Raw genomic sequence first — 27,168 nt, 5'->3', positions numbered from 1 at the left:
AGCAACTGAAAGGCACATTTGCTGTACTGAACACAGGAAAATCCAGCTCCTATTTTCAGCAAAAATTGTCATATTTCACCATTTACTTAAGCATAAACACGCAAGTCAATATCAATTCTGGCAGTATGACCTGGAATTTATGAATGTACCAGTTAAAAAAATAACAAAAGGAGAAGGAAAACCCTACAGGTTTACATTTCACTAGTATTATTTTTTTGCCCTTCTGTGGTAGGTTAACCAGTAATTGATAAGTGATCTCCCTGCCCTTATCTCAACCTACTTCTTATTTTCTCCACCTGTCTTGTTGAGGAGGGAGATTGAGAGAGTGTCTTGGTGGGCATCTGGCAGCCAGCCAAAGGTTAACTCCCTACACCTTCAAATTGATTTCTTCACAGAACTGTTAACATTTATACAATTGATTTTCCAATCTATCCATAAATGACTAAGATTTATTCACAGTCAATCAATTCCAATGCTAGAACTTAATTAAAGAGGCAGTGTTAGTACAAATAATGATGCTTCTGTTGAACTTATTCCTTCAAAAGATTATATGCTCTATGATATGCATATTAACTGTGGAAAAGGGGAATGTAACTAAGTTCAGCTAAAAAAACTTACAGTATTCCTATATAATATATTATATAACCAAAATGAAATCGATGGCATTATCAGGTTTGCAGCTGATGTACTTGGGATTCCTTGCAAGTTTTGCTGGACTAAGTCACAAAGAAAGGATATGCTTATTTGCAATAACACTGTTACTCTGTTAGTCATTAAAGAGGATACTTGTTGTTCTTCTCTGTTCCTTTGGTCCAAACACAGGGATAATATTTCATAAGTAGCTTATGCTGAGTCAGTTTTCAAAACTCCTAATGTCAGCACATGAGACAATTATCCCATGCACATTTTTGAAAAATTGCAATGAGCTCCACACTTGGTTGTAAGTATGTAGAACAGGTAACAAAACAAGGCACTCTGAAGATGTCTTCTTTTTTGGTACTGTAGTAGGCACTTTTGTTTTATATAGTACGGGGAGTATCCATCCTTCTCCAAGACAATCTTACAACCAGCAACAGACTGCACCTTGGAGGCCAAATAAACTCTCAACATTGAGGGAAGTTAAGTTCCAGTGTTACAAGTTGTTCACATTACAGATTAGGATTACAGCCTGAGCTAGGCTGAGAAGATATTTCAATGGAAGAAGACTCATAGGAAATGGTTGTAGGTTAAAGCAAGAAACTTCTGCCTTCACGAAAACAATGGATCATTCTGGAGACAAAATGGCAAGTGTATCCACCTGCCACATTTGTAGGACCATTTGTATATGGCTGGTGGGAGTCAGTAGATCTGATATCTAAATCATATATTCCACATTGCTTGGATGATGGCTCAGCTCAGACTAGGGTCTTGTTTGCAGTAGGAATCCCTAATGAACAGATTGGAAGTGGAGTGGACACAGAAAGAGGAATATGCTATGCACCTTAAGAATATTATTGTCCTTATAACCAGCTGCCCCTGGGAGGTGTACCACTCAGGCTACTACATAAAAGAAAAAAGAAAATTCACCTGCCTCTGTCCAACAGAGTATGCCTCACATGTAATGATTCTAACACCTGTCTGTGGTGTTAGGAAGCCAACTAAGTATAACTGGAGATGGAAAAATCTGTTAGACTGTGGAAGTCATGCAGAATATGTATGCTTTATTGCTGAAATCGTACAGCTTTTATCATCTTGTAATTATGTAGTAAACACATGCAGCTTTTTGTAATCTCAAGTCAGAAGGAAAAGAAAGTTAAAATCATGCTTAAGGATCAGGCTGTGATTTGAGAAACAGGTCTGTCTCTATCTGTATTCACACATGCCTTCTATGTGCAAGAAAAACCTAAAAAACTTTGTGTCATCGTATCTGAGTTTCAATATGGATTTCTAAAAAGCAGCAAGAGGGGGAACAAAAAGGGGAGCAGATGAGTTTGGGGAGACTATCTTTGGGTTTGGAAGTAGATACTGAGGCTTGTTTGGTAATCCCTGAGAATCTTTGCATCTGCACAATAAACACTGAATAGAAACTGTTGTGAGAACTGGCACAGTCAAAAGTAGGATATTAACCACAAGGAGTATGTGTACCAACAGCCTGGCAGAGGAAATATTTTCTTTTGGGGAGTTATTTCAGGAACATAATGGAGACAGTGTCATGGATATATGCAGATATCAGGAGCGATATTGATAAGGTAAGGCCAGTTTTATCTGAGAGAAGTATTACAATTAAATGTTGAGATGCTGAAAAGAAAGCAAGTTTCCCATGTGCCTTGGGAATCCACAAAAATTTTGTTAGTCTTGGGCTTTTAACTCCCCATTTGTGATCCCAGTATGAGCACATAAGTGAGCAGAAGCTGGTATGCCTCTGCTTTGCCAAAGATCAGAGTTTGAATCCTGCCCAACTGTCCAAGCTTAATTCTCCAGCCATTCTTTTCCTCAGTTGTTGTTTCTTTATTCTCCAGACACTTATGGAAGGGTCACTAAATATAAAAACTGCTCCACAGCTCAGAAAAAAAGCACAGGCACTACACAGACAGATGGGCCTAAGCTGCAAAAACATGGCCCAGAGCTAAGCTTCTGTTATGTTTGGCTTTGTTTGTTCTGAGGGGTGAAAAAAACCTTCTTGATGACTAGCCTACCATTCCTTCTCCAGGACTATCCAGGTGAAAAGGTTAGATTTTTTATTTCTTAGTTTGTTTAGGCATCTGATTCTTATTCACATCAATTTCCATGCTCTGTCTCCACAAGTACATGTAGTTTTCCAGAGGCTTCTGCATTATATCCCTCATAAAATCCCATATTGTCAAATTGACCTTTCCAACACCATAAGAAGCACACTGGTATGTATAGAATTAAGCAGAACTAATGACACGATGATATGCTCTGCAGTACAGTTGAAGAGGACAAAGCTGTTCCCAGAAGTTTGGCCTTGGAAACAGACTACAGCTAGAGAAGGGAAATAAGAAAGTATGTTGAACAGAAATGATGGTGTCAGTGCGCAGCAGTATAAATATAGTGCACAGCACAGTAAACATAAGTGAGACCCTCATCTGAGGCACAGCCTTGTAGCTTAAAATTTTTTTTGAGTGCCTTCACTCCCATGTCAAAAGGCAGTTTCTGAACAGCAGGATTTAGAGACCTGTTGTCGTGGTTTAAGCCCAGCCAGCAACTAAGCACCACGCAGCTGCTCACTCACTTCCTCCATCCAGTGGGATGGGGGAGGAAATCGGGAAAAAAAGTAAAACTCCTGGGTTGAGGTAAGAAAGGTTTAATAGAACAGAAAAGAAGAAACTATAATGATAATGATAACACTAATAAAATGACAACAGTAATAAAAGGATTGGAATGTACAAATGATGCACAGGGCAATAGCTCACCACCCGCCGACCGACACCCCGGCAGTCCCCGAGCAGCAATTCCCTGCCCCCCCCCCACCTCCCAGTTCCTAAACTAGATGGGACGTCCCATGGTATGGAATACACCATTGGCCAGTTTGGGTCAGGTGCCTTGGTTGTGTCCTGTGCCAACTTCTTGTGCCCTGGCTGGCCATGAGAAGCCGAAAAATCCTTGACTATAGTCTAAACACTACTGAGCAACAACTGAAAACATCAGTGTTATCAACATTCTTCGCATGCTGAACTCAAAACATAGCACTGTACCAGCTACTAGGAAGACAGTTAACTCTATCCCAGCTGAAACCAGGACAGTAACCACCCCTTATTCTATACTATTGATGTCATGCTCAGTTCCCATACCTTTAGTTACATCCTGATTAATCATCACCACCTTTCCAGTCCTTTGAGACATATGAACAATGATATATATATATATATACACACAGAGAGATATTATTCCTTTAGTTCATGAGTTATGTTCATAAAACATTTGCTGAGTTCAATTAGTTTCCGACTCTGGGCTCCATCTGTCATACCAGTCTGTCTGGGCAGGAGGCATGGTGCAAAGTCCTCTCAGTCGGTAGAGTAGAATTGGGCTTCAGTGCGGTGTGACGAGCAGCTGACATTTGACATAGCAGGAGGATGGTGTGCACCGTTGGATTGTTGCATGTTGGAGTCAGTTCTGGTTCCATCACTATTGCGTTTTGCTCAGTTTTATCGCAGTTCTTTCTTGCTTGATCCAAGTGATTCTTACTATAGTACTATGGATATAGCATATAGCAATTGTAGTAATGATAACATACAGTAGCAGGGTTATATAGCAACTAATATCATACAGTTTAATTTTGGCTATTTTCACCTAAAATCAAATCCCATTGAGGCACACATCGGACTTCTCCATCTTTTCACATCACCCACCAAGTGCACCCAGGCCCTTGAGCAAAAGCAATCCCACGAATGGGTTTACCATTGCCTGAGGCAGGAGTAACCCAGACTGTCTTCCCTAACATATTTTTCATGTGCACTACAGGGACTTTATCCCCTTCTACAGTATGTAAAAATTCTGATTGGGCAGGGCCACCCTGATTGGCAGATCCTCTGGTGTTCACTCACGAAGTAGCTTTTGCTAAATGTGTATCCCAATGCTTGAAAGTTCCACCCCCCATTGCTTTCAATGTAGTCTTTAACAGTCCATTGTATTGCTCGATTTTCCCAGAGGCTGGTGCGTGATAGGGGATATGATACACCCACTCAATGCCATGCTCTTTGGCCCAGGTGTCTATGAGGTTGTTTCGGAAATGAGTCCCATTGTCTGACTCAATTCTTTCTGGGGTGTCATGTCACCCACCACAAGACCTGCTTCTCAAGGCCCAGGATAGTGTTCCAGGCAGTGGCATGGGGTACAGAATATGTTTCCAGCCACCCGGTGGTTGCTTCCACCATTGTCAGCACATAGCGCTTGCCTTGGCGAGTTTGTGGGAGTGTGATATAGTCAATCTGCCAGGCTTCCCCATATTTATATTTCAGCCATCGCCCTCCATACCACAGGGGCTTTAACCGCTTGGCTTGCTTAATTGCAGCACATGTTTCACATTCATGGATAACCTGTATGATAGTGTCCATGGTCAGGTCCACCCCTCAATCTCGAGCCCATCTATATGTTGCATCTCTTCCCTGATGGCCTGAAGTATCATGGGCCCACCGAGCCATAAATAGCTCACCCTTATGTTGCCAGTCCAGGTCCACCTGAGCCACTTCAATCTTGGCAGCCTGATCCACCTGTTCGTTGTTTCGATGTTCCTCAGTGGCCCGACCCTTGGGTACGTGAGCATCTACATGACGTACTTTTACAACCAGATTGTCTAGCCGGGATGCAATATCTTGCCAGAGTGTGGCAGCCCAAATGGGTTTACCTCTGTGCTGCCTCTCCCTCCGGTTCCCGTCATGACCCTGGTTCACCATTATCCTTCGCTAAGTGAACTGATTTTTTTGTATATTTCCTTTTCTGTACAGGGGCAACCTATACTGGTCCAGGTTGGTCCTCTGGTTCAGTTGCAGTATCGCTCGCCGGGTTCTGGATAACTGCAGTGTCTGTCGCCGAGGTTTGGGTAGCAGCAGTGCTCCTTGCACTCCTTGGCCTGGAGGTGCTGCAGCACCCATTGTCGAGGTTTGGGTGGCCGCGGTGGTCATCGTTTCGTTGTTAAGTCTAGAGACTTTCTCTTCCCCTTGAGGGTACTGAGAGGTGTCGAACAGGGCTCGACAGGCATGGGCCAGGCCCCAGCACATTGCAGTGATTTCTATCTCTCTGGAGCTGCTGGGGTGACAGCATACCTTTTCCAAATATTTTACTAGTTCTTCTGGATCCTGCACTTGTTCAGGGGTGAATTTCCGAAACATTGGAGGTGCCCACTTTTCTAGGTACTTGCCCATACTACCCCACACACCCTGCCACTCAGAATTATCCAGCCTTGGGGCACATCTCTGGGTGATCTTCTTAAATAGCTGTTTAACCTTAAACGAGAGCTGAACCACTTTCAGAAGTATGCTAATTCCTAGCAGTAGGGCTAGGACCGTGCTAGTCCCAACACCCCAGGAGTATTCAAATTTTCCAAAATTCTCCAACACCATTGTAACTGGACTGAAGGAGAAAGGAGAGGGGAAGAAAGGTACCCCACCCATAGACTGGTTTTCCATGGAGGAAAGGTAAATGGTATAATTATTAATAGTTTCCCACAGGTGGCTCCTGCAGTATAGAGGTGACAATGCTAAGTGCAAATACCGGATTAATCCCACAGCCGATGACTTTATCATACCATAAACCAGTGTTATACTATACATCAAAGCAAAAATTCACCTCCCACAGATGATAAGCAGTAGAAGAGGAACTATATACAGCAAGCGAGGTGATACGTAACAGAGCTTTAAAAGCCAGAGCAACAACTCTAAGAACTCATAAATCAACATAATGAACGCTTGGAACAAATTTGTTTTAACAAGCTCTGGTCAGGTTTGTTGTTATCTCAACCCCTCATGCCCCACGTTGGGCGCCAAAATGGACTGTCGTGGTTTAACCACAGCCAGCAACTAAGCACCACGCAGCCACTCACTCACTTCCTCCATCCAGTGGGATGGGGGAGGAAATCGGGAAAAAAAGTAAAACTCCTGGGTTGAGGTAAGAACGGTTTAATAGAACAGAAAAGAAGAAACTATAATGATAATGATAACACTAATAAAATGACAACAGTAGTAATAAAAGGATTGGAATGTACAAATGATGCACAGGGCAATAGCTCACCACCCGCCGACCGACACCCCGGCAGTCCTCGAGCAGCGATTCCCTGCCCCCCCCCACCTCCCAGTTCCTAAACTAGATGGGACGTCCCATGGTATGGAATACACCATTGGCCAGTTTGGGTCAGGTGCCTTGGTTGTGTCCTGTGCCAACTTCTTGTGCCCTGGCTGGCCATGAGAAGCTGAAAAATCCTTGACTATAGTCTAAACACTACTGAGCAACAACTGAAAACATCAGTGTTATCAACATTCTTCGCATGCTGAACTCAAAACATAGCACTGTACCAGCTACTAGGAAGACAGTTAGCTCTATCCCAGCTGAAACCAGGACAGGGCCTAAGATATTTTCACTCTCTTGTCCCATGGGACAGAGAACCTTGACACATTGATACGGGCAGTCCCCATACATTATAAGATAAAAAACAAAGCTCTTTCTTTCAAAAGCAGGACTCTAACGCCACTTTCCATTGTCCAGCTGAAGGATTGACTGCTCTGACTTCAGGACTATCTGAAGATGGGACTAATGTCTCATCCTCTTTAGCTACGAGAGGAGGAAAACTCTGTGATTGCTACACTGTTGAAACTGGTATTGTGCTTCTCAGACATCTTGGGTTTGGTTAATTTAAATGTATTTCAGGGGACCATTTAAAGAACATTGTTTCAAAATTACAGCAATGAAATTATTGGAAAATTGGAGGCTCTGAGAAAATGTTTGTGGAGATTCAAATTCTTCCAGGGCTCAGAAAAGTGGATAAGGTGGTTTTGAGCCAGATGAGTTCTTAATTAACCTTGAGTAAAAATTCATCCTGGTCATAATTTAAGATCACTATAGCAACATAATCACACTCACCAAGTATGAGACATTATAAAATTAGAGCAGACTTTGCCAAAAAAAATCTGGTTTCTTCCCTTTTTTTTTTTTTTAAATAGATTTAAATCTGTATTATGAAAGTGGCAGTAATAGTTCAGGATCAAGATCTGATTTCATTCTGTAGTTAAGGAAAAGCCATTAGAGTCATATGCTAGTTACATTTTCAGCAGTTATCTCCTAGAATATGGAACCACCCTGTTTTCTAAGGGATCCATGAATTTTTACATGGCAGAAACAGATGATACAGTAAGATCAGGATGAAAGGAATGATGCAAGAAGACTGTGTTGAGTCAATCATGCAGTGGGAGGGAAGACTGAGAAGTAAGTTATGCTAAGGTAAATCCTTCCCCACAGATGTTGAGCCATTCATGTTTGAGGGGAAGGTATACATTTTGCACAAGAGCAGAAATTACACCATTGTTCTGGATTCTGCACAGTTCATATGGGTACAGCACTGAGGAGCCAGACAGAGTAGAAACCTCAGACTATGCCCTGTAATCTGCAACACCCAATACCTCAGCTACAAATGAAGCTTCTCAGCTCATTTCTTCCACGTATTTTAAGCACAGATGCATTCCTGGAGAAAGGATTGCAAACAGCTCAGGCACATTCTTACTTCTTTTGACAGCAGCAAAACTCCATGGGCCGCAGTGGGAACACTGCTGGGAAGATACCATGCACAGAAAGCAGTGGTGACAACATGTTAAATACAGCACCCTTACTGGGGCTGGCATGCTCAGCTTTCTTGCACAGGAGTTTTACTGGCTGTACGTAAAAGCTTTATGCAGCCTTGCAGACATCTGTAACCACTAAACACATCTACCCAGCCAAGTGCCAAACCCAAAGATAACCTTGAACCAGTGCCAGACTTGAGAAAATCCTGCAGACTCATCTACATCTGCAATCAGGATTTCAGGGTGTACAAGCACATACTTGTATTTACAGAAGCTTTGGGGAGCTCTGGATCTGGGACATTCAAATGAAAAGGGTGCATCCCAATTCTTTTGTACTCCTCTTCTTTAAGGAAAGTTCATTCCCTGCCAGCCACAGGACAGGAGATAAACCAGCCAAATCATTTCATTCAATGCAGTTTTCATCACACATTTTCTGTCCAAGTGACAAGGTGTGCACAACAGTCTTGGGTAGCTTTCCAACCAGCCTTCCCATCTTTTAGAATGAGAAGAGTCTGGGATGGAGACTTACCAGTCCTGAAGGCTGGATGAGGCACAGATAAACGTTTGCAATGTCACTTGCTCCATCAAGGAAGCAAGCGTCTCTAGAGGCAAATGACTCAGGGAAGTTGCAGGCAAGCTGTTCTGAGCAGGGGGCTGGAAGATGATCCTCAATAGCCTGCTTTCAACATCACTGCTAGGAAAAGGAGAAAGAAAAAGACAGCACATCCCCCTCCCACCCCTCTGATGGCTTGCAGCAACAAACATACCTGGAAATAACAGAAGACAAGCAGAGCTATCTTACTCTTGGTGGGACTTCTTAGTGAGGGGGAGCTGGTGCCATTTGTAGGTGCCCCTTCACTACACAGCCAATGCAGCAATTTGGTGCTAATTTACAGTGGTAATTTGTGGCTGTCCATACCATTCACAAGTGTAGCAGTGTTCAGCTACTCCATCAGTGCTTCCCTTCCCACTTGCATAGAAGTAACAATCCATCTGCAAGGGATGGAATTGCCCTATAGTCATCCTGAACACCCCTGCCTGGATCCAACAATCCTGCAAGTGTCTGTGATATTCGTTGGCTCAATTTTTTAACTCAAAGGCCTTTGATTAAGCAGTGAACTTAATTACTCTCAAAATCAAGGCATTTCAAGGTGTACATAATTAGTCTTCATCTGTACTCCTTTTTCATGAGTGTATTCACTGGAATTTGTTTCTTAACACCAGCATTAAAAGTGTGAGTTTGCTGTGGCCCTGCTACACAGGTGCATAGTGTTGCAGAATGTATCTGCACCTCTGTAGTTACAGGAGACTTGATTCAGCATCCATTATTGCCCTGATTTCTCTCTTCCATGCTGAAAGGGCTCTTCCACTTCCCTAAATACTCACAGGCTAGAAAATCCTTTGGAATGCCTTGGGATCAGGTGGGATCATCCCTTGGGAACCTGTGTTCTGCCACTGTTCTCTTCCACAGTTTAGTAAGGGGTAGTGGGTAGAAACAAGGAGGAAAGTAGAAATTTCTTATTAAGATTTCCCCAGGACTGATAATTTTGTGAATAACTTCCCTTGTTATGTGACAGTCTGATCATTCTATAGACTGACACATTTACACCACAAATCTCTACCTGAAAGTATTCCACCACAAGCTTCCTCACAGCCTCACTTGGAAACAGCTGGTCTTCAGCACTCAGTTGCAGGGAGACAGAGAGCAGCATTTGCTTTGAAAAGCTTCCACCCATTCCACCAACTGCTCACCTTCAGCTCGCCTTGCTGCAAGCAGGGTCCTGGAGATCAGCAGGGACTAGGTGCTCTCCACCATGACTGGCATTCATCTGTCCTGAAGAACAGCATGCTATCAACACCGTCCATACAGCCTCACACAGTCATATTTATTCTCTGTCAGGATACAGAAAAGACAAGTCCAGGCTGTCTGGGTATCAACCATTGATTTATTTATCTCCCATCACAGTACAAGAGCAGTGCTGTTCTACCCAAAATTACACCCAGAGCTGTAGACAGAGCATTTGTATCTGAAGTTGAGTAAGATTAGTGGGTGGAAAAAGATTTGTCAAACGAGCAATTTCTGTACTGAAGTATATGAGAGCCTTGACAGACTCTGTCTTTCCACCTGAACTGGTAGAGCTAAATTACTTTTTTGCAATTTTAATGCACCATCAGCAATCTACACCATATTCCAGCTGCCTGCAGTGATGTGTATGAACAGACAGAGGTTCTTTCTGCTTGCATTATAGTTTTCTAGTGCTCAGTCCTATCCCTGAAGATCAATGTTGAATGAAAACATGTCACTACTCCATTTTCTCATATTACACATATATACAGGAAGATAGAAGTACTTAAACTGCTACTATGGGTAATGAGCTAACTCACGCCAAACCTCCTCCTCTTTCTTTTGGCACAGGAACAACTAGTCCACACAGGAAGTGGCAGACGCAGACCCTCTGGGTCTAGTCCCCTCACACATCACCACAGCAGCTCAGGAGGAGGAAAAGCAGCACAAACCTAGGCACTGCCTGCAGTGAACCACCTAAGAAGTTAAGTCCAGGGCAAGCTAGAATCAGCAGCCATGTCAACCAGAGTCACCAGACCAGGCCTCATTGTTCTCTGTGGGACTGGGGAAGTGCACTAGAGAAACTAGGTTGGTAATAATAAGCAAAAGAGCAAAAACATTTTCTAAAATGGCTACTATTTAAAATCTACATGAAGAACAGCCATGTTTTGATCAAAATACATGCCCTCAGAGAAGTGTTTCTTTAGATCTAGAATTTTTTCTCCTTAAGACCTAGTAGGACCCTGAACATTTTCAAGTGTCTGGTTTCAAATGAAACACTAGAAATAAAAATATTTTTCTGTTAAACCTAACAGCCTGTCTAATATAAGCTTATTAAATATCTCCTTAAAGTAGATAGCACAGCTTTGCAACTTGAAGTGAGACATGCTTAACCATTCCTGGTTGGGGACCTGAGAACTTTTAGCAGGATATTGAAAAAGGATCTCAGCTGCTATGAACACTACAACTCCATGGACATCAACAGGTGAGCAGGCCCAAATAATCCTCTTGACAGTGAAGTGTCTACTGCCTCTTGTTGTGTTCCTATGCTGATGAGTATTTCTCTGCTGTCTTAGCAAAGGAAAAAACAAATGAAAAGTTTTACTTAATAGAAATTATCTCAAACATGTCCTTCTTCTTGCCTAGGCATTTTCCCTCATTATTAGTAGTCTGTACTCAAGCAAGCCAGATGGCTTTGCATTGTCCTCTTAAGTTTGACTGATGTCAAAACCACATAAGTAGTGACAGCTCGTTTGTACAGTCAGATAGTCAGAAATGACCATCATCAACCATTATCACTTCACACCAGGAAATTTTGTCCAACATGGTCAAAAGATACATTATCTACTGTTGAAACTCCCTTTTTTCTCTGCACATATGCTGAAAGATTTATGTTGTATTAAGAAACATATTGAAAAATGTTCTCCCTAATGTCTAGCAGCCGTGGAGAATAGTTTATCAGGAAGAATGTGAAAAATTCAGTAGACTGCTGCTTCTGCTGATGCCCTTTTTGCTATCCATTTAGAAATACACAAAGCACAGGAACTGTGTCATATTTGGGCAACTATTTTCAGGCACCTTGAGTAACCCCAACAGCAACAGTCCAGAGTCCTGGAGATGATACAGAAACTGAGGCAGTACAGCTGGACTTGCAGGCAGAACTTTAGAGTGGTCAGCTTGAAATGCTACAACACTCCCACGGTCATATATGGGGGCAGAACACTTCCTGTATGGGGAATTGTTGCATCCCAGGCGTGGAGCAACTCAGGTTCACGGATTTCCTTTGTCAGAATTAAGGTGAAATGACATCAGGGGAGTTCAAACAACAATCAGCATTTGTTCAACCAAGCTAACCTTGCCCAAGTATAAGTGAACTTATCAATATGAACGTTGCATCATGTTGTTAAGCTTCTGTTTGAAAAGAAAAGGGAGGTGTAGAAAAAGAAGTGGAAAAAGGAACATGAAACTGTGTCAGAAAGAAAGCCCTCCCATTGAGTCACAAGGTTGAGAGTGGACCTCCTTGCTTTATGGACTCCTTCTCAAAGAGGAGCCCAGGAGTGGCTGGATCCACTTCTAATCCCAGACTTGGTCAATGGTTTATGTTTAAAAGGATGAGGCACAGTGATTGTGGAAAAGAGATGGAAAAGAGAGAGAGAGGGAGAGGCGAAGGAAGGAAGCAAGGAAGGAAGGAAGAAAGGAAGAAAAAGAAGAAAAGGAAGAAAAGGGTTTCACCAGTCCTGGGTGCAGCGTTGGTCCAACCAGCCTAGAGATCCAGTTGCAGAGGGTGCGCACTGAGAACACGTTCTCCCTTCTTTTATAGCTGGTGGTCTCGACAGGCACAGTTCACATTCCCAGGGTTCTCTGGAATCAGTCAATGAGCTTGGGGTTGATTGGAGAGTTGCCTCTCTTTCCCTGCTGCCATGACTGCTTAAGATAGAAGCACAGTCCCATCTTCTGTGGGGCCCCCTTCTCCAGGCACATATGCTGTCCTCCTTCTCATGGTCACTTAAGATAGGGAATTGTGGCTTTTGAGAAGCACAGTCCCACCCTCCGTGGAGCCCTCTCCTCCAGCCACATTTTCCTGTTCACAAAACTCCAACACTTCTACAGAGGTTGTCTTCTCCACCAAAGTTCTTTAACAAATGTTGGAAACATTGACTATAATTTGTCAGACCATCACAGGAATCCAGCACCAAACTTTCTTACCGAGATCCAAGTGTTCATGAAAGACAGAGAGAAGAGAGTGGAAGACTGGGATGGCTCCTGTCAGCATACTTGAACAAGATTAGCTTAGCATGCTTGAACAAGATTGGCAAGAATGTAATTCATAAATGTCTGTTTCTTCCACATTGATTTGTGTACAGTGAATGATTGCTGCATATGTATTTTATGCAGTTCAGGATATTACTTATGAGTACCAAACACTTCACTATCAAGAAGCCTCTGATTTTTAATAAGAATGTTATTGTTCATATGCCTGTCTGTCTCCATTGAGCTCTATGTCTCTTTCTTCTCACAAAGAAAAGACAATCAAAAGACAAAGGAGGAACTTCATAACAGGAAAGGAGAATTGTTTTGAAGAGGGAGATTTGTTTCATTTCATCTCATTGTTTACAAATAGCTGTGTGACTAAACAGTGGTGTCAGTCACTCCCCAGATGGAGCTCAGTGAAAAATAGGTGTGAAAAGAACATGGCCAAATGGACTGTATGCTGATAAGACATGATGATGATACGCAAACAGCAGGCACACACGGGTTTCAGAGTGCCAGCAGAGTGAAATGTGGGCAGGGAGGCAAGAGAAGCCATTTTCCCAGTTCTAGAATGAAGACAGTTCTCTCCCAGCTCAGGAGGAAGAGTCTGGCAATGCACTTATAGATCCAATGTCTTCTCTGCAGCATTCTGTCCCTTCTGTCAATATGCAAAAAGCTAGAGACAATCAGGTGCTGTAATGACCCTGAATGGATATTTTGACTGGGTCAGCTGTGGTACCACACATCCTTGTAAGGCCTACCAGCAAGCCTCCTTCAGCAGAATGACAGTGAAAGGTGCTTTTAACTATGCTTCTAGCTAAAGTCACTGTCATCTCCTGTGTAACTGCCCTCTTGACATTCATGACATCTGAGACTATACTTTCTCTGGAACTGATCTGGCAAACTGTCATGATTTAAGCCCAACCAGCAACAAAGCACCAAGAGGCTGCTCGCTCACTCCTCTCCCCTGGTGGGATGGGGATGAGAAAATATAACTGTGAGTCAAGACAAAGACAAGGAGGGATCACTCACCGATTATGGTCACAGGCAAAAAAACCAGACTCAACTTGGGAAAAAAACCCATCAATTTAATTTACTACCAATGAAATTAAAACAAGGATAATGAGGAATAAAACAAATCCTTCCTGGGCTCAGATCCACTCCTGATTTTCTCTACCTCCTCCCCCCAGAGGCACAGGGGAATGGAGAATGGGGGTTGGGTTCATCACACATTGTCTCTGCTGCTTCTTCCTCCTCAGGGAGAGGACTCCTCACTCTTCCCCTGCTAGAGCATGGTGTCCCTCCCATGGGAGACAGTCCTCCATTAACTTCTCTGGCATAGGTTCTTTCCACAGGCTGCAGTCTGTCAGGCACAGGCTGCTCCAGCACGGGCTTTCCCATGGAGTCACCCCATCTTCAGGGTCATCCACCTGCTCCAGCATTGGCTCCTCCACTGGCTGCAGGTGGGCATCGGCTCCACTGCTCACCTCCATGGGCTGCAGGGGGACAGCCTGCCGTCTCAACATGGGCTGCAGGGGCATCCCCTCCTCCAGAGCACCTCCTCCCCCTCCTTCTTCACTGACCTTGCTGTCTGCAGAGGGGTTTCTCTCACCTCCAGCTCCCCTCTCTGCTGCAGATTCCCCTTCTTAAATATGTTATCCCAGAGGCGCTACCACAATTGCTGATGGGCTCAGCCTTGGCCAGAGGTGGATCCAACTTGGAGCCAGGGAAGCTTCTGGCAGCTTCTCACAGGAGCCACCCCTGCAGCCCCTGCCCCACTACCAACATCCTGCCACACAAACTGAAAACACATGCACATCCCTGGGCCAGGACAAAACTGTGGATTGTGCTGATGACTCCCCTGATTGATGTTATCACATCCTTTGAGCCTGCAAATGGAGGAGCCAGTGATATGGGCATGACAAATCGATACCAGTAAGCTGTCACCTCCTTCCCCACACTTAAGCTTTGTGTGTGCTTGTATGTGCAGCATATATTTGGAAACAGCTCATTCTCCCTCTGCAGTGATCAGAGACACACACTGGGCCTAATACTTTTCCTCAGCTTCAGACCTAGTAGCTTTGGATATCCATCTTTCATTTGGCAGAGTTTGCATTCAATCTCTGCATGTCAGCAGCTCTTTTTGGTGCTTCACAATGCACTGCAGCATGCAGGTAGCAGCATGAGAGCCTGACTGCTGGATTGTGTTGACAGCAGGCCCTACACAGAAGCAGGAGAAGAGATTATAGTTATGTGAGTGTGGAGAAAGACTTCTTCTCCCACCTGCAAAGGTCTGGACTATCTATCTGGTCTGTTTCTTGCAGCAGGGACTCTGCCCTTTTTCACTTTCTAGTTAAGATGAAGAAAATGTAAAATGATATCCTGTAACTCCACTGGTGATAGCTTTTATGACTTGTCTAGTAGCTGGCCTCTGATGAGCTCTGAATTGTTATGGAAAGGGTACAGTTCAGCAGCACAGACAAATCCATGCATAGTGCTATTTGAAGACTGACTACAGACCACCTGAAAATAAATGTCACTGTGCAAAGAGAAGGTTGGCAGATTACAGAGACTGTGCAGAGAAGAGCCATAGGGGACACTGGTTTTGGTTGGGCAAGATTGTGGCAATGGAGTTGGCTGACAGCTCTTTCTGTCTCCAAGCCTGTCACAAATTGCAAGGTTTGAGAAAAGCTTTTTACTTTATTATTTAGCACAGAGATTAACTAAAGGCTTGGTTTTGTCAAGGAATTATGTACCAGTATGTATGTGCTGAAAGAAGTAGGCTTTTTCTGTTGTTATTAAATGTGTGGGGTTTGTGTCAAATTACTCTCTAGATTCATGACTTCAGGTGTAATTTTGGTGACACAAAGATGATCCATTTTGAACTTCATTCACTGTTCCTCTCATCACAGCTATAATTCTATTAAGTCAAGCAGCAGGCTGATTATTCTACAAATAACAGCAATTATGTGTCCTCATCTTTACTAGAATAATGCTGGGTTTATTGTCATCTTTAAGCCATTACTAATATTTTTTTCTATATGTGTGATGTAGTGTTTGCTTCAAAGAATCTTGGTCCAACGTTCCAAGTATGCATATAGTTGTACACAAATGCAAGTCCTATACACAGAAAGAACAAGTGATATCCTAAATGAAAATTGCTTTTCAATTCCAAATATTTTTTTTCTTTCTTTTCAGCAGGGGGAAATGGTCAAACATATTATTTCAATTCTTTTCACATTGCAATACTTTTGGTGCAATATCAAGGATGCCAATAACTGTTTATAGCATTATTGATGTTATTAAAGCTGCTGGCAATTAACTTTGTCATTGCACAGAACAATTTTGTCACCAGAAGCCAAGGCCCTGATGTCTGGAGGGAATAGGAGGTAAGTACTGTTGTCCCACAAGAACCGGAAGTTGTTTGGGGGGCAGAAAGAGAGTTGACCAAACAGCTCCTGTGGTAAGACTAATCAGGGTTTAATATACAGTGGTGTGTTCCAGAGCTTACAGCTTTTATGCTAAACCAGCCAGGCTGTAGCACCAGAAGAAACATGATGTCTGTGATCCTTCTGGGAAAAGTCTGGGCAATGTGCAGGAGCAGAAGCCGTCACTGAATGCTATCACAAGCAGCCTTGGGTGGAGGGTTAGGAATAAGTGAAGAAAAGGAGGGTGAAAAAAGGCTTTTAAACACTTTCTTTTGATAGAGTTTTTGTGCTTCCTGTATATCATGATATTCTGGCTCAGTAGCAGAAATCACTAAGATGTGGCTAGCAGGGAGTTTTTTCTGGAACTATAAGGACCAGATCAGGAGCACAAGGATGGCTTGCACATTTAGGACAAAATCTGCAGCAATCTCATCTAGCAACAATTCCTATGTGGGGACTGGGGTAAGCAGATGCCCGAACAATACAGATCAAGGAGGCTTGTCAGGACTGGAAGAATGAGGGAGTACCAGGCTCCTGCTGCCTACACAGCAAGGTATCCTTTGAGGGACAGAGAGCAGTAGCAGACACCATGGGCACACTTTAGCTGAAAACCAATAGGTAGTCAAAATACACTTAGGTCTGGAAGCTGGATGCGGACACAGAACATGAGTTGCCTGAAGATAAGCTGAGCGACTAAAATGTTAGGTTTCCACCATTACCTAATGTCCAGCTGTGCAAACAGTTCTGCACTAGGATAGCAGGGAGGATTCATCACCTGCACAGCATTGCCCACTAGTCTGCAAAATAGATTAGGTGCTGGGAGGAAATGTCAAGAGTCAACATATCTAAATCCATGTTTTCTTAATAATTTCTCCAGCATTCCCTAAGAGGTAAAATATGAGATTCAAGTGAGCCTTTTTTTGAGTCAGAGTAGCTGTTACTTGTTGCTATTAGCATCCCAGGAAACTCCAAATCGGCTGTGAAACATTCTTGACATAATGCTGTTCAGTCAGGGAGGCATCTGGAAGGAAGTTGGAATCTACCTGGCAGGCAGGTTATGAGTGCTCATGGGACTGTAAGAAACTGAGTTTAGGTGTTATCTGTCAGCCACTCTGTTAATTGTATCTGAATCAAGATGGTCTGGAATGCAGGATACTACTGGGAGAATCTGGAGATGTCTCTGCTACTATGTGCCTTTGAAGAAGACTTTCCCATTTCAGGTGATATATCCTCCCTTCAGGACAACAGCTGCACCTGGCTATGGGTTTATTCTATGGGCTTTTGAGCTTGGCAGAGGCCTGGAGGTGTTGTCATGAGTGAATTGGTAAAACAAGTTTTTGTCCTGCCTTCATGCATCCAGGCCAGCAATCCTGAGCTGAGTAATTCCCACAGAAGTTAACAGGAGAGACCAGGCTGATGATTTGAATACAAAGTGCTGTGTATTCTATTGGAATTGAAGACTGTTTGTCTTTGTGTGAAATGGATTTTTTCCTGTTTATTGTGATGTAAGCCCCAAACCTGCTACACAGTGGCTAAAGCCTTACAGCTTCTCAAGTGAAACAGACAATGGCAAATGGCAAAATAATTATATACGAAAAAAATTCTACTCTCAGATCCTTTTACCCACCAAATTATTCTTGGAAAAGAAGAAAACTATTTTTGATGGGTTTGATTATCTATCTGTGACAAGAGCTGAAATCAATTTCAACCAATGGAGTCACACCAGGGTGAAAGCTGAATTACAGTGAAGAGTCACAGAGAGAGTGAACAAGTACCTATGGATGCACCAACAAATGCACAAGTGCACTGAAATATCCATGTACAAACTCTTCTTTTCAGCTCACTACTCCGCACAGCCCATTCTCTCTAGACACAACCTCTAACAAGATGATTTAATATTCACATGAAGAATTGATCTGATCCAGGAAAATTAGAGCAATTCACTGTAATTACTTGTCTTAGCTTCACAGTGCAGCTGATGCTGGCCTCAAATACACATGTTCCAGCTCACAAAATAGCCCACTTTAAAAAGGTACAGAGGAAAAGTACATCATCTAGAATTTAGGCATGATCTTGGTTAATCAGTTACCAGAAAAAAATTTCCTTAGTGATACTATTTTAAAAAACACAAATAACTCTAGTTACTCTCAGTAATGGAGTAGGTGGACAGTTACTTCTAGATGAGTGGGTTTGTGGTTTGTTTGGCCTGAGATGTTCAGAAGGAGAACAAAAGATCCCCAAGAAGCTTTCTAAGAGGGTGCACAGTCTCTTGTCCTTGGCAGATTGTTTCCTGAATAGCTTTTTGTACTTTGGATATCCAGAGTGCAGATTCTTATTCAGCATACACCAGTATTTCTCCAGCAAAGCTACATTGATTTGAGGTCCCACACGCCAGCCCATTGTAAACTCTTCCCTCCATTCTGATACATATAAAAGAATCATGGCTAACACTGGATGTGGGAAGCACTCTTCCATGCCATCATCCTCCTGCAATATTTGTTTCTTTGAAAATTACCCTGGGATATTAAGTCAGAGGTGAGAATCTCAAATCCCATTTCCAAGGATCACCTCACCTGGAGGAATGGAGAAATTTGTTGTTTGTTCAGTGACCCACAAAATCACGCACAAAAAAAACCATAGAGTGTTTTAAGTAAGGAGAATGGAAGAATTTATCCACTTTATTGTAGGTACTAGTAATAATGTTACTAGGTTTACAGACTATTGTACAGGAGTTGGTGGCAACCCATGTTTGCCTCAGCCTTCACTTTTTATAAACACCATGAAATTTCTCTCTCACACACCCAGCTATCAAGCTGTCAAGTTGCCTACACAACTTCATGGGTGAGATCCAATTCTTCAGGGAAACCCCCGTCCTGCAGATTACTTCTAGGAAAGGGAAAATGCTGCTATCATTGAAACCAATGATACCATTCCAGAGATGGAGCTGGTGTGCAAAGACCACAAGATTTGCTCCCAAAGCTATTTCAGTGTTTCACACCACTAGCTTTGCAAGCCTTGCCTTTTCTTTACCTCTGGACCCCATTCTCTCCTTCTTCTCCCTGCTTCTTCTTTAAAAAAAAAAAAAAGTGAGTCTGCCACAATCAACTGAGTAGCTGCAACCTCAAGTCATCATGACCCTTCAGCAACCATCTCTAAGACCACCAACAGAAAGATGAGACTGCATGACTCTAGTCTCTGTCCTCCAAATGTATATGTCTAGGGAGTGAAAACACATGGAAGTCCAGAGAAGTGGTGGTGAGAATGATCATGGTGGAAGCTCCCCTTCTATCTGCAGTCTTTACTGCAAGAGGCAAACACTTACTTATGCAAGATAAAGCCAGAGATGGTCTGCAGATGCCAGAGAGCTGGAAAAGAATCTTTTTCCTTCAGGAAGATTTCCTTCTTTCTCTTGAGAAGATGATTTGCCTGTGCTGTTCTAGCTAGGTTGGTGGTCTGATTTTACATGCCTCCAGAGTCTGAGTTGGGCGATCAGACAGTTGTGCAGTTTTTCTATATTGGGTTCCAGCACTATTTAGCACTTTCTACATGTGGGTCCTCTTAAGCTAAGCAGTCGATGTGGAGCACATTGGCTGCAGATACTTCTCTTCATGTTTTGTGCTTCTCATGGAGTCTCCAAACAAGCCCTTTCCCGTGCTAGGTGGCTGATTTCAACGCCTTTCCACAATATACAGAGATAGAGCTGCCCACTTCTGGATGACCACTGCATATTGATGTGCTGAGAATGTCATTCCTTGGGACATGGTTCATACATCAAGTGAGTGAGGACAGCCAAGAAGGATTGAGAGGAACAGCTTACCTGCATAAGTGTTTATCAGGCCAGATCTATGAATCTTACCACTCCACTAGCCCAAAGGTCTGGCTCAGGAACTTCTCCTTTCCTATTAAGCAAGGATCAGATCTCATTCCTCAGGTAGGACAGCTTGGTGGTAAGAGGTACATCTTGCACAAAGGCCTGGTAGTGTGCCCTTGCAGCAGTGTCACACTTGCCTGAAAGGACCTGCAGTGCAGAGGGGACACCATCACTGGGCAGCCTTCAGTCAGCATCCAACTGGGTGCGGGGCTTCAGTTGCTAAAAGACCCTCACCTTTTCTCTGCGCACCCGAATAGAAGCCTACTGACCATGGAGTCACAAGGCAGGCAAATTCCTGTGCAGGAGGGCATGCAACACAAGCCTGCTGCAGCCAAGAACAAAACTTAAACCAGGAGGACAGCCCCTCCTATCCCCTCCCCACTGAGTGATGCACCGCTAGGACCAACGACAACATGGCCTCTGTCCTGCTTCCTGTAGCAAACAAAGCAAGTCAGAAAATCCCATCTGACACATCACAGTGGCCACAGATGAGGACAGAAGCTGTGAGGTTGATCTGCACATGCTACTGTTTTATCTTCAGGGCAACAAGAACAGAAATTAGTTGTGGGTATCCCACTGAGACTTCTGAGTCAAATCCCCAGTAATAGAGATGGTTTGCCCACCATAGATATTGTTTAATGTGATCAAGCAGAGAAAGGATTCTTATGATTTCCAGCAGAATGTTAATGAATTCCCTTTAAAAGTAATTGCAAAGTGAGCAAAATGTAGGTAGGTGGGAGGATCTTGGAATGAACTGGTAGAGGCTACCGGTACCAAGAAGAGTCACTTCAACCTAATTGCAAACAAAAATAGCAGACCAGTCAAAAAGAGAATTTCAAGGACACAATCAATAGTGAGTCTGGATTTTTAGACTGTATTGATTTTCTGACACATTCAAAGTTTGTCCTTGCAAAGCCAGGTGGCTAGCCTAAGGTAAAAATAATAAGCATATTGGACTTCACCCTCCTGCTGTTTTCTTGTTCTGGTGATCCAGCAATAAACTCCAAAGCTGTTTACTGATGCAAAGATCTCACAAGGAGGTGTAACTAGTAGTTGCTGACCCAGGAACCAACACTTTCAAACTTATTGCTTCATCCATCTGCAGGTGCCTACTGACCCCATTTTGGAAAGGCAGTACTAGAACACCTTGGAGGGGTAGAAATGCAAATCTGAGTCTGTTTTCCTGACCTGTCTACTACAGTTACCTGCTTGCACAGATATACTAACCAAAGAGAAGACTTGACCTTGGTGTCCTTCTCAAAGCCAGCCAATGTAGCTGGGTTTTGTACCATGTCATTACTGACACTAAGGTTTCTCTAAGGTTACTCAATTCTTCTGGTTTTGATGAGAAAATCCCACCCAGAATTTGCAGGCATCCCTTCAAAAATATTTTCTTGAAATCTAGTACATGTCTTGCAAAAAACTGTCATTTTCACACACACATTACCCCTGAAATGTCTTTTTTGAACTTTTCCATTCACATGAGCACATTGATTGGCAGCAAACAGAACATATCTTACGGAAACTTCAGCCTCTTGGTGACCAACAGTCTGTGGGTTACTTTTCGAATGACTGTCTCAGCTGGGCTAGAGACCAGCTGTACTCTAAAGAGAGCGCTAGCAAGAGTTTCAGAAGGAAGAAATACCAAGCACCTTGGTTTCAGGCATAGCGAGGTGGGTGCTGGTCTTTTCTGTCAGGTGGCTGCAGATAGGATGAGAGGAAATGGCCTCAAGTTGCAGCAAGGGAGATTTAGGTTAGATATTAGGAAAAAAATTCTTTACTGAGAGGGTTGTCAGACATTAGAATAGGCTGCCCAGGAAAGTGGCTGAGTCACCATCCCTGGAGGTATTCAGAAAGCAAGTAGACAGGGTACTCCAGAACATGGTTTAGTGGGCATGGATGGTGGTTGGACTCGATGATCTTGAAGGTCTTTTCCAACCTAAATGATTCTATGATTCTATGATTCTATGAGTGTGTCCATGTTTGTGCATGCAGCAGCTTTAGCTAACAAAAATTTAGGTGTTTTTTCTTGCAATGACCTTCCTTGATTCAGTCAAGGTTGTTATTAAGAACTGTCATTATCAATGACTACAGTTAAAAGCTAACAGTGAAAGAGTAGATCCTTTCAAGACAAACTGGCCAGTACACCCAGTATTTTATCAGAGCTCATCATCTTAAAGGGAGATAGAGGTTTACAAAGCCACCAACAGCTTTGAGTCAGGCCAGCTCAAGTGCCCTTCTGTGACCTTCTGAGGCTGATCTCAGTCAATCTGAGCCTCTGGTGCCTCTGCTTGGAGAGCTGACTGCCTTACTCTTGAAGAGCACCAGAGGACAAACCAACATGTAGATGTCTGGAGAGTGGTAAAAAGTGCAGGCAGGCCTTTTTTCCTACTTGTGTACTGTATACAGCATGGCTCCTTCCTAACCATGTCAAATTCATTCACTGACAGCAGCCCTGTGAAGTAAGGGCAGTACTATCCTATCTAGCATCCCTACCTGGGTGAAACAAGGCACAGGGTAACAAATCATAAAAAACATCTAGGGTTAAGAAAGGAATTAATCCCAGGTCACCATTTAGCTTCCCTTTCCCCATGCCCATAGTGCTGCCTGCCTCCCATGGACTTTTCTCCCTGGTTCATGATCAAACATTGCATTGTACATGTACAACATACAAACATGCACTGTACAATACAGGGACTGTGACTGAAAGTCAGTACCCAAGAAATGCCTTGCCAGGCTACTTTTGAGAGAGTTGCCATCTAATGGGAGCCCTGCATGATGGCACATCCACATCCACTGCACATCACTCCATAGCTTCTTACCTGTTGGGAGTTCTGTATCCCATGCATTCGTTGTACAGAAAGCCACAGACAGATTTCCTCTCATGTTACTTCATGTTCCTTATCTGGTGCAGAGGGACACAACTGTGGGATTGTTGTCTAGGGTTTGAGAGAAAGGTCTTTTAGTTCCCCTGGGGTCTGATTATTGCCTTGTACCTTTGCTGTGTGCACTATGGCTTCTAAGTGAGAACAGGGTGTAGGGTTAAGCTTCAGAACATCTTCAGAGCTGTTCAAAGCCTCCTTCCACATATGCCAAGGAGCATAGCATTTCTCAGAGTCCATTTAACAGCTCCTGGTCCTGCCTTAGGTCCACCATTTCTCTCCTGTTGCTCTGCTCATTGACATTCCCAGCAAATTCTTCTCAAGAAGACACAGGTGAAAGTCAGAATGCTGTGCCTTCACTGATGTCCCATGCACACCACAGTAATGGTGGTGCAGTTGGGGCAGGAACTCCTTTCTTGTGCAGTAGTTGGAAGGGTTTCTCTGTTCCCACCTTTGCTGCTGTGCAAAGAGCAGCAGCAGATTCACAGTCTTCTGCTGTTTCCAGTGCAGCACCAACAGATCTGACAAGGCAAGAGAGAGCACATGTGGAAAAGAGGGTTTATTTTTAAGTACAACTTCTGCTAATAGTTCATGCTTTCAATCCCAGCAATGTCTGCAGTTACATGAATCAATGCTGAATCTCAGTGGCTTATAGGAGGGAAAGGAATAGGGACCAAGATCATCACTGTCCCCTACAGTGCAGCCTGGGAAGGGAAAAGTTTGCCTGATGAATCCAGTGAACTGTTTCTCCCTCATATTGCCCTGTCTCTGTCACTTGTAACATACTTTTTTTTTCAATGCTGCTGGAGTAGCCAAGACCTACAGGGTATGAAAGGAGGACCCTGTGCCTTTTACTGTCTGAGCAGTAAAAAACAAATTAAAAATAGCACATGCCACCTGATCCAACTCCCCTTACACCCTTCTTTTGCTGTGAGCTGTGGCTTCAACCTTGGTTTCTATGGTTTCATCTGACAAATTATTTAATTTCTCCCTCTCTGGGAGTGGGGCTGGGATGTGGGAATATGACCACTGGGAGGAAAGGTGATAGTTCAAACCCAGCCTTTAAAGTCAGCCCTGCATCTTCCCACTTTTTGTCCTTAAGCAACCTGGTAGGGTCACTGCCCCCAAACTTCACAGGCCCCAGCTTCTCAGCCAGACTCCAAGCAAAGGACAAAATATCTCCAGCACCAAGCATCAGACGTTTCATCCCATTCTTCCAGAGCCTTAGCTAAATCCTAGGCCACAAAACTTAATCTGCAGTAGAGAACATGCCTCAGCATCCTGCCCTGTTTTACTGCCAATTTCCACTCAGGCATAGTTTCCATTAATGCTGGTCTGCTCCCTACACAGGTGCTCTCTTCCCATCCAACAAGCTCAGATACAAGCATCCACTGTTAAACATGTACCCAGGCTCTCCTCTGCTCAGTCTGAGTCTGTTTACACCTGTTTCTGGCCAGTTTCAGTGATGATCTGAGTGACCCAAGTCACCCAATAGCCACTGCACAAAAAATTACAGCCTAAAGGCATAGCCTTTCAGCATAAATCTTTGGGCCCTGCCCAAATCATTTGCCAGCTGCTTCTGATCAGGCCCAAGCCTAAATCTAAGAACAGGCACTAAAACAACCCGAATCCTATTCATAAAGGTTTCTCCATGCCATAGGCATGCTTCTTGTGTTTCTGATATTAATAGCTATCACCATGGCACAACCTGTATCTTTAGCACCCCAGCCAAAGCTATGGTTACAGCCATCTCTCAAAGGGTCCTTCAGGCCTACCCTAATTCTTTCCCCCAGCTTTAGACCTACAAACACACAGTCCCAGCCTTCACACCTGCATTTTATTATGCTCCTGTGGAGTCAAAGTAAAGGGGGAAAATAGACATAAACCAGCAATGCCCAGAGTTCAGCTTAACGTGAATTCAGATGTAAGCAATGAGATTTTAGGCTAAAAAAGTTGATCCATGGGCTTTTTCTAAATACATCGCATAATTTTATAGCATAATAAAGTCATGGAAAATTGCATTAACTACCCTGCAATAACTTGAAAGAGGTAGAGGACTGATAACAAAAGGGTGTTGTGAATTCAGTTGCCAAGACCAAGGAGCAAATACAAAAGATAGGTCTGCATATACAGTGTTTACTACAGGTTTTTGTGGAATTTTTGGACAAACCTTCTGCAACATGAGAGCCTTTTACAAATTTGAGTCAGATTCCCTCAGTTCTCTGTATTTTAAAACAGATTTTTCCAAAGCATTTGTTTAAACTATAGTTTGTATTTAATCTTGAAAGGCACCTCTTTATTCCTAAAGAAATCCTTTTAAATGGAGCCCATGTGCAATACCTGGTTCAACCTAAATTTTTTAATTCCCATTTTATTTGATTAAAAAGTAATTTTTTTTTTTTTTTTTTTTTTTGAAATGCAAAACAACTTACCAGGACCTTCCATCCCCACCTAGCCATTCTGTTTCTATTTCTTCATCATGTTTCTACTTCTTCATCATTCTAGTCAGCTGGAGCTGAATCCCCTTTCAACTTTCCTCTGTGGAGATAGAAGATTACCTTGCCTCCTGCAGTTACTTGTATTGACTGTTCTTTCCTAGGAGGCAGAAAAACAGAAGGCCAGTAACAAAAACGGGTTTCCCCTCAACAATCCAACCTCATCAGGCTTGGCTCTGCTGGCAACTTAGTTTCAGCAAGGAATTAAATGCTACTAGAATGTGAAAATAACAGAGGAAGCTGTAAGAGAAGAGCCACATCCTCTGCAATAGTCTTGAAGGGATAATACAGTAGGAAGTGGATATTCCCTCTGTCAATTCAAGCAAGTAGAAAAGGTAGCTCATTAATAGAGCCCGTTGCAGATATGGAGCAACCCTCACCTCACCCCTCAAACCATGGGGCTGTAATGTTGATTCAGGCACTCCTTATGCTTTCAGAAACCTGAAGGGATAATGGGTTTGTGGAGCTAGTAAGAAGAAGGATCAGCCTCTGAGCAGTGGGTAGTGAGTGTAAGGAATTAATTAAATGTACAGAAATGAGATTCTATAGAAGATTAGCTGTAGAAGCAAAGTCGTATGTTTGTCTTAGGGAAAGAAGTAGCTGAAAAATATGTCTTTTTATATCTTGCTTCCTCCCTCAAGGCTTTTATCTTATGTAAATGACCATGTGGTACCTTGTGAATAATGTTTATAAACCACAAATTCATAGAGTTAGGGCAGAAAGAAATACCAAGACTAGTCTTCACGTCACTCAGCAAAAGGCATCACAGGTGCACGGCTCTGCTTCTGGTGGTGCACAGCATGACCAGCAGCTGCTTATGGAAACTCTTGCAGCTCTTCACAGGGTCACCTTAGACTGACATGTTGCAGCAGCTATTAGCATCAGAGAATCAAAGCAGGATTTGAACTAACTGAACCCTCCCCATTTTCTTCCCCATCACTAGTTTATGTTTCAGTGGAGGAGTTTGACATAAAGCCATACATTGTAAATTAATAACAGGGTGTGAAGCAGTAGAAATATCTAATACAATAGGCTTCCTTCAGTGGAAAAATTCCTTATTTTTAAAAAGGGCTATTGACTACCTTCAGTGCAACTACAGAAACATGAAGTATCATTAGAGACTTTCCATGACTGATTTTCTGTTTTCTCACTGTTTGGCCATTATGGAACAAATAATGAGATTCTTTATAAGGGCTTTCAGAACACATAGCATTAAAAAGAGTAAGAATTTGTTCTGGTGTCAATGGAAGACAGGTTGAAAGAACGTTGCATGTAGCATATTATTTTGTATATTTTGAGTTGGTATTATCCAAAATAAAGCCTTCTTGAAGAGTTACTTTAATCTCTTGAAATGGTACTGGGTTCTTTTCCAAGTGCTTATAAAGACAAATGTGGTACTATATAAACCT

The 27,168-nt window shown here is 43.0% G+C and overlaps 2 protein-coding genes across 4 annotated transcripts in view; both read right to left on the bottom strand.

Annotated features, from left to right (window-relative positions):
- Positions 1 to 27,168, bottom strand: part of LOC126036497 (uncharacterized protein K02A2.6-like) — a 97,553-nt gene that overhangs the window by 10,700 nt on the left and 59,685 nt on the right. The gene's annotated exons all lie outside the window — the stretch shown is intronic.
- LOC126036496 (uncharacterized) overlaps positions 4,892 to 27,168 on the bottom strand; it is an 83,644-nt gene continuing 61,367 nt past the window's right edge. For both annotated transcript variants that reach the window (XM_049796375.1, XM_049796374.1), the window contains exon 2: positions 4,892 to 5,177. In XM_049796375.1, the coding sequence (XP_049652332.1) occupies positions 5,070 to 5,177 (108 nt within the window). In that variant the 3' untranslated portion in view covers positions 4,892 to 5,069. The remainder of the gene's footprint in view (positions 5,178 to 27,168) is intronic.

The sequence above is a fragment of the Accipiter gentilis genome, chromosome Z (genome assembly GCF_929443795.1).
Source record: "Accipiter gentilis chromosome Z, bAccGen1.1, whole genome shotgun sequence".
In the NCBI taxonomy this organism is placed as follows: domain Eukaryota; kingdom Metazoa; phylum Chordata; class Aves; order Accipitriformes; family Accipitridae; genus Astur; species Astur gentilis.
This window is presented reverse-complemented; position numbering and strand designations above follow the sequence as displayed.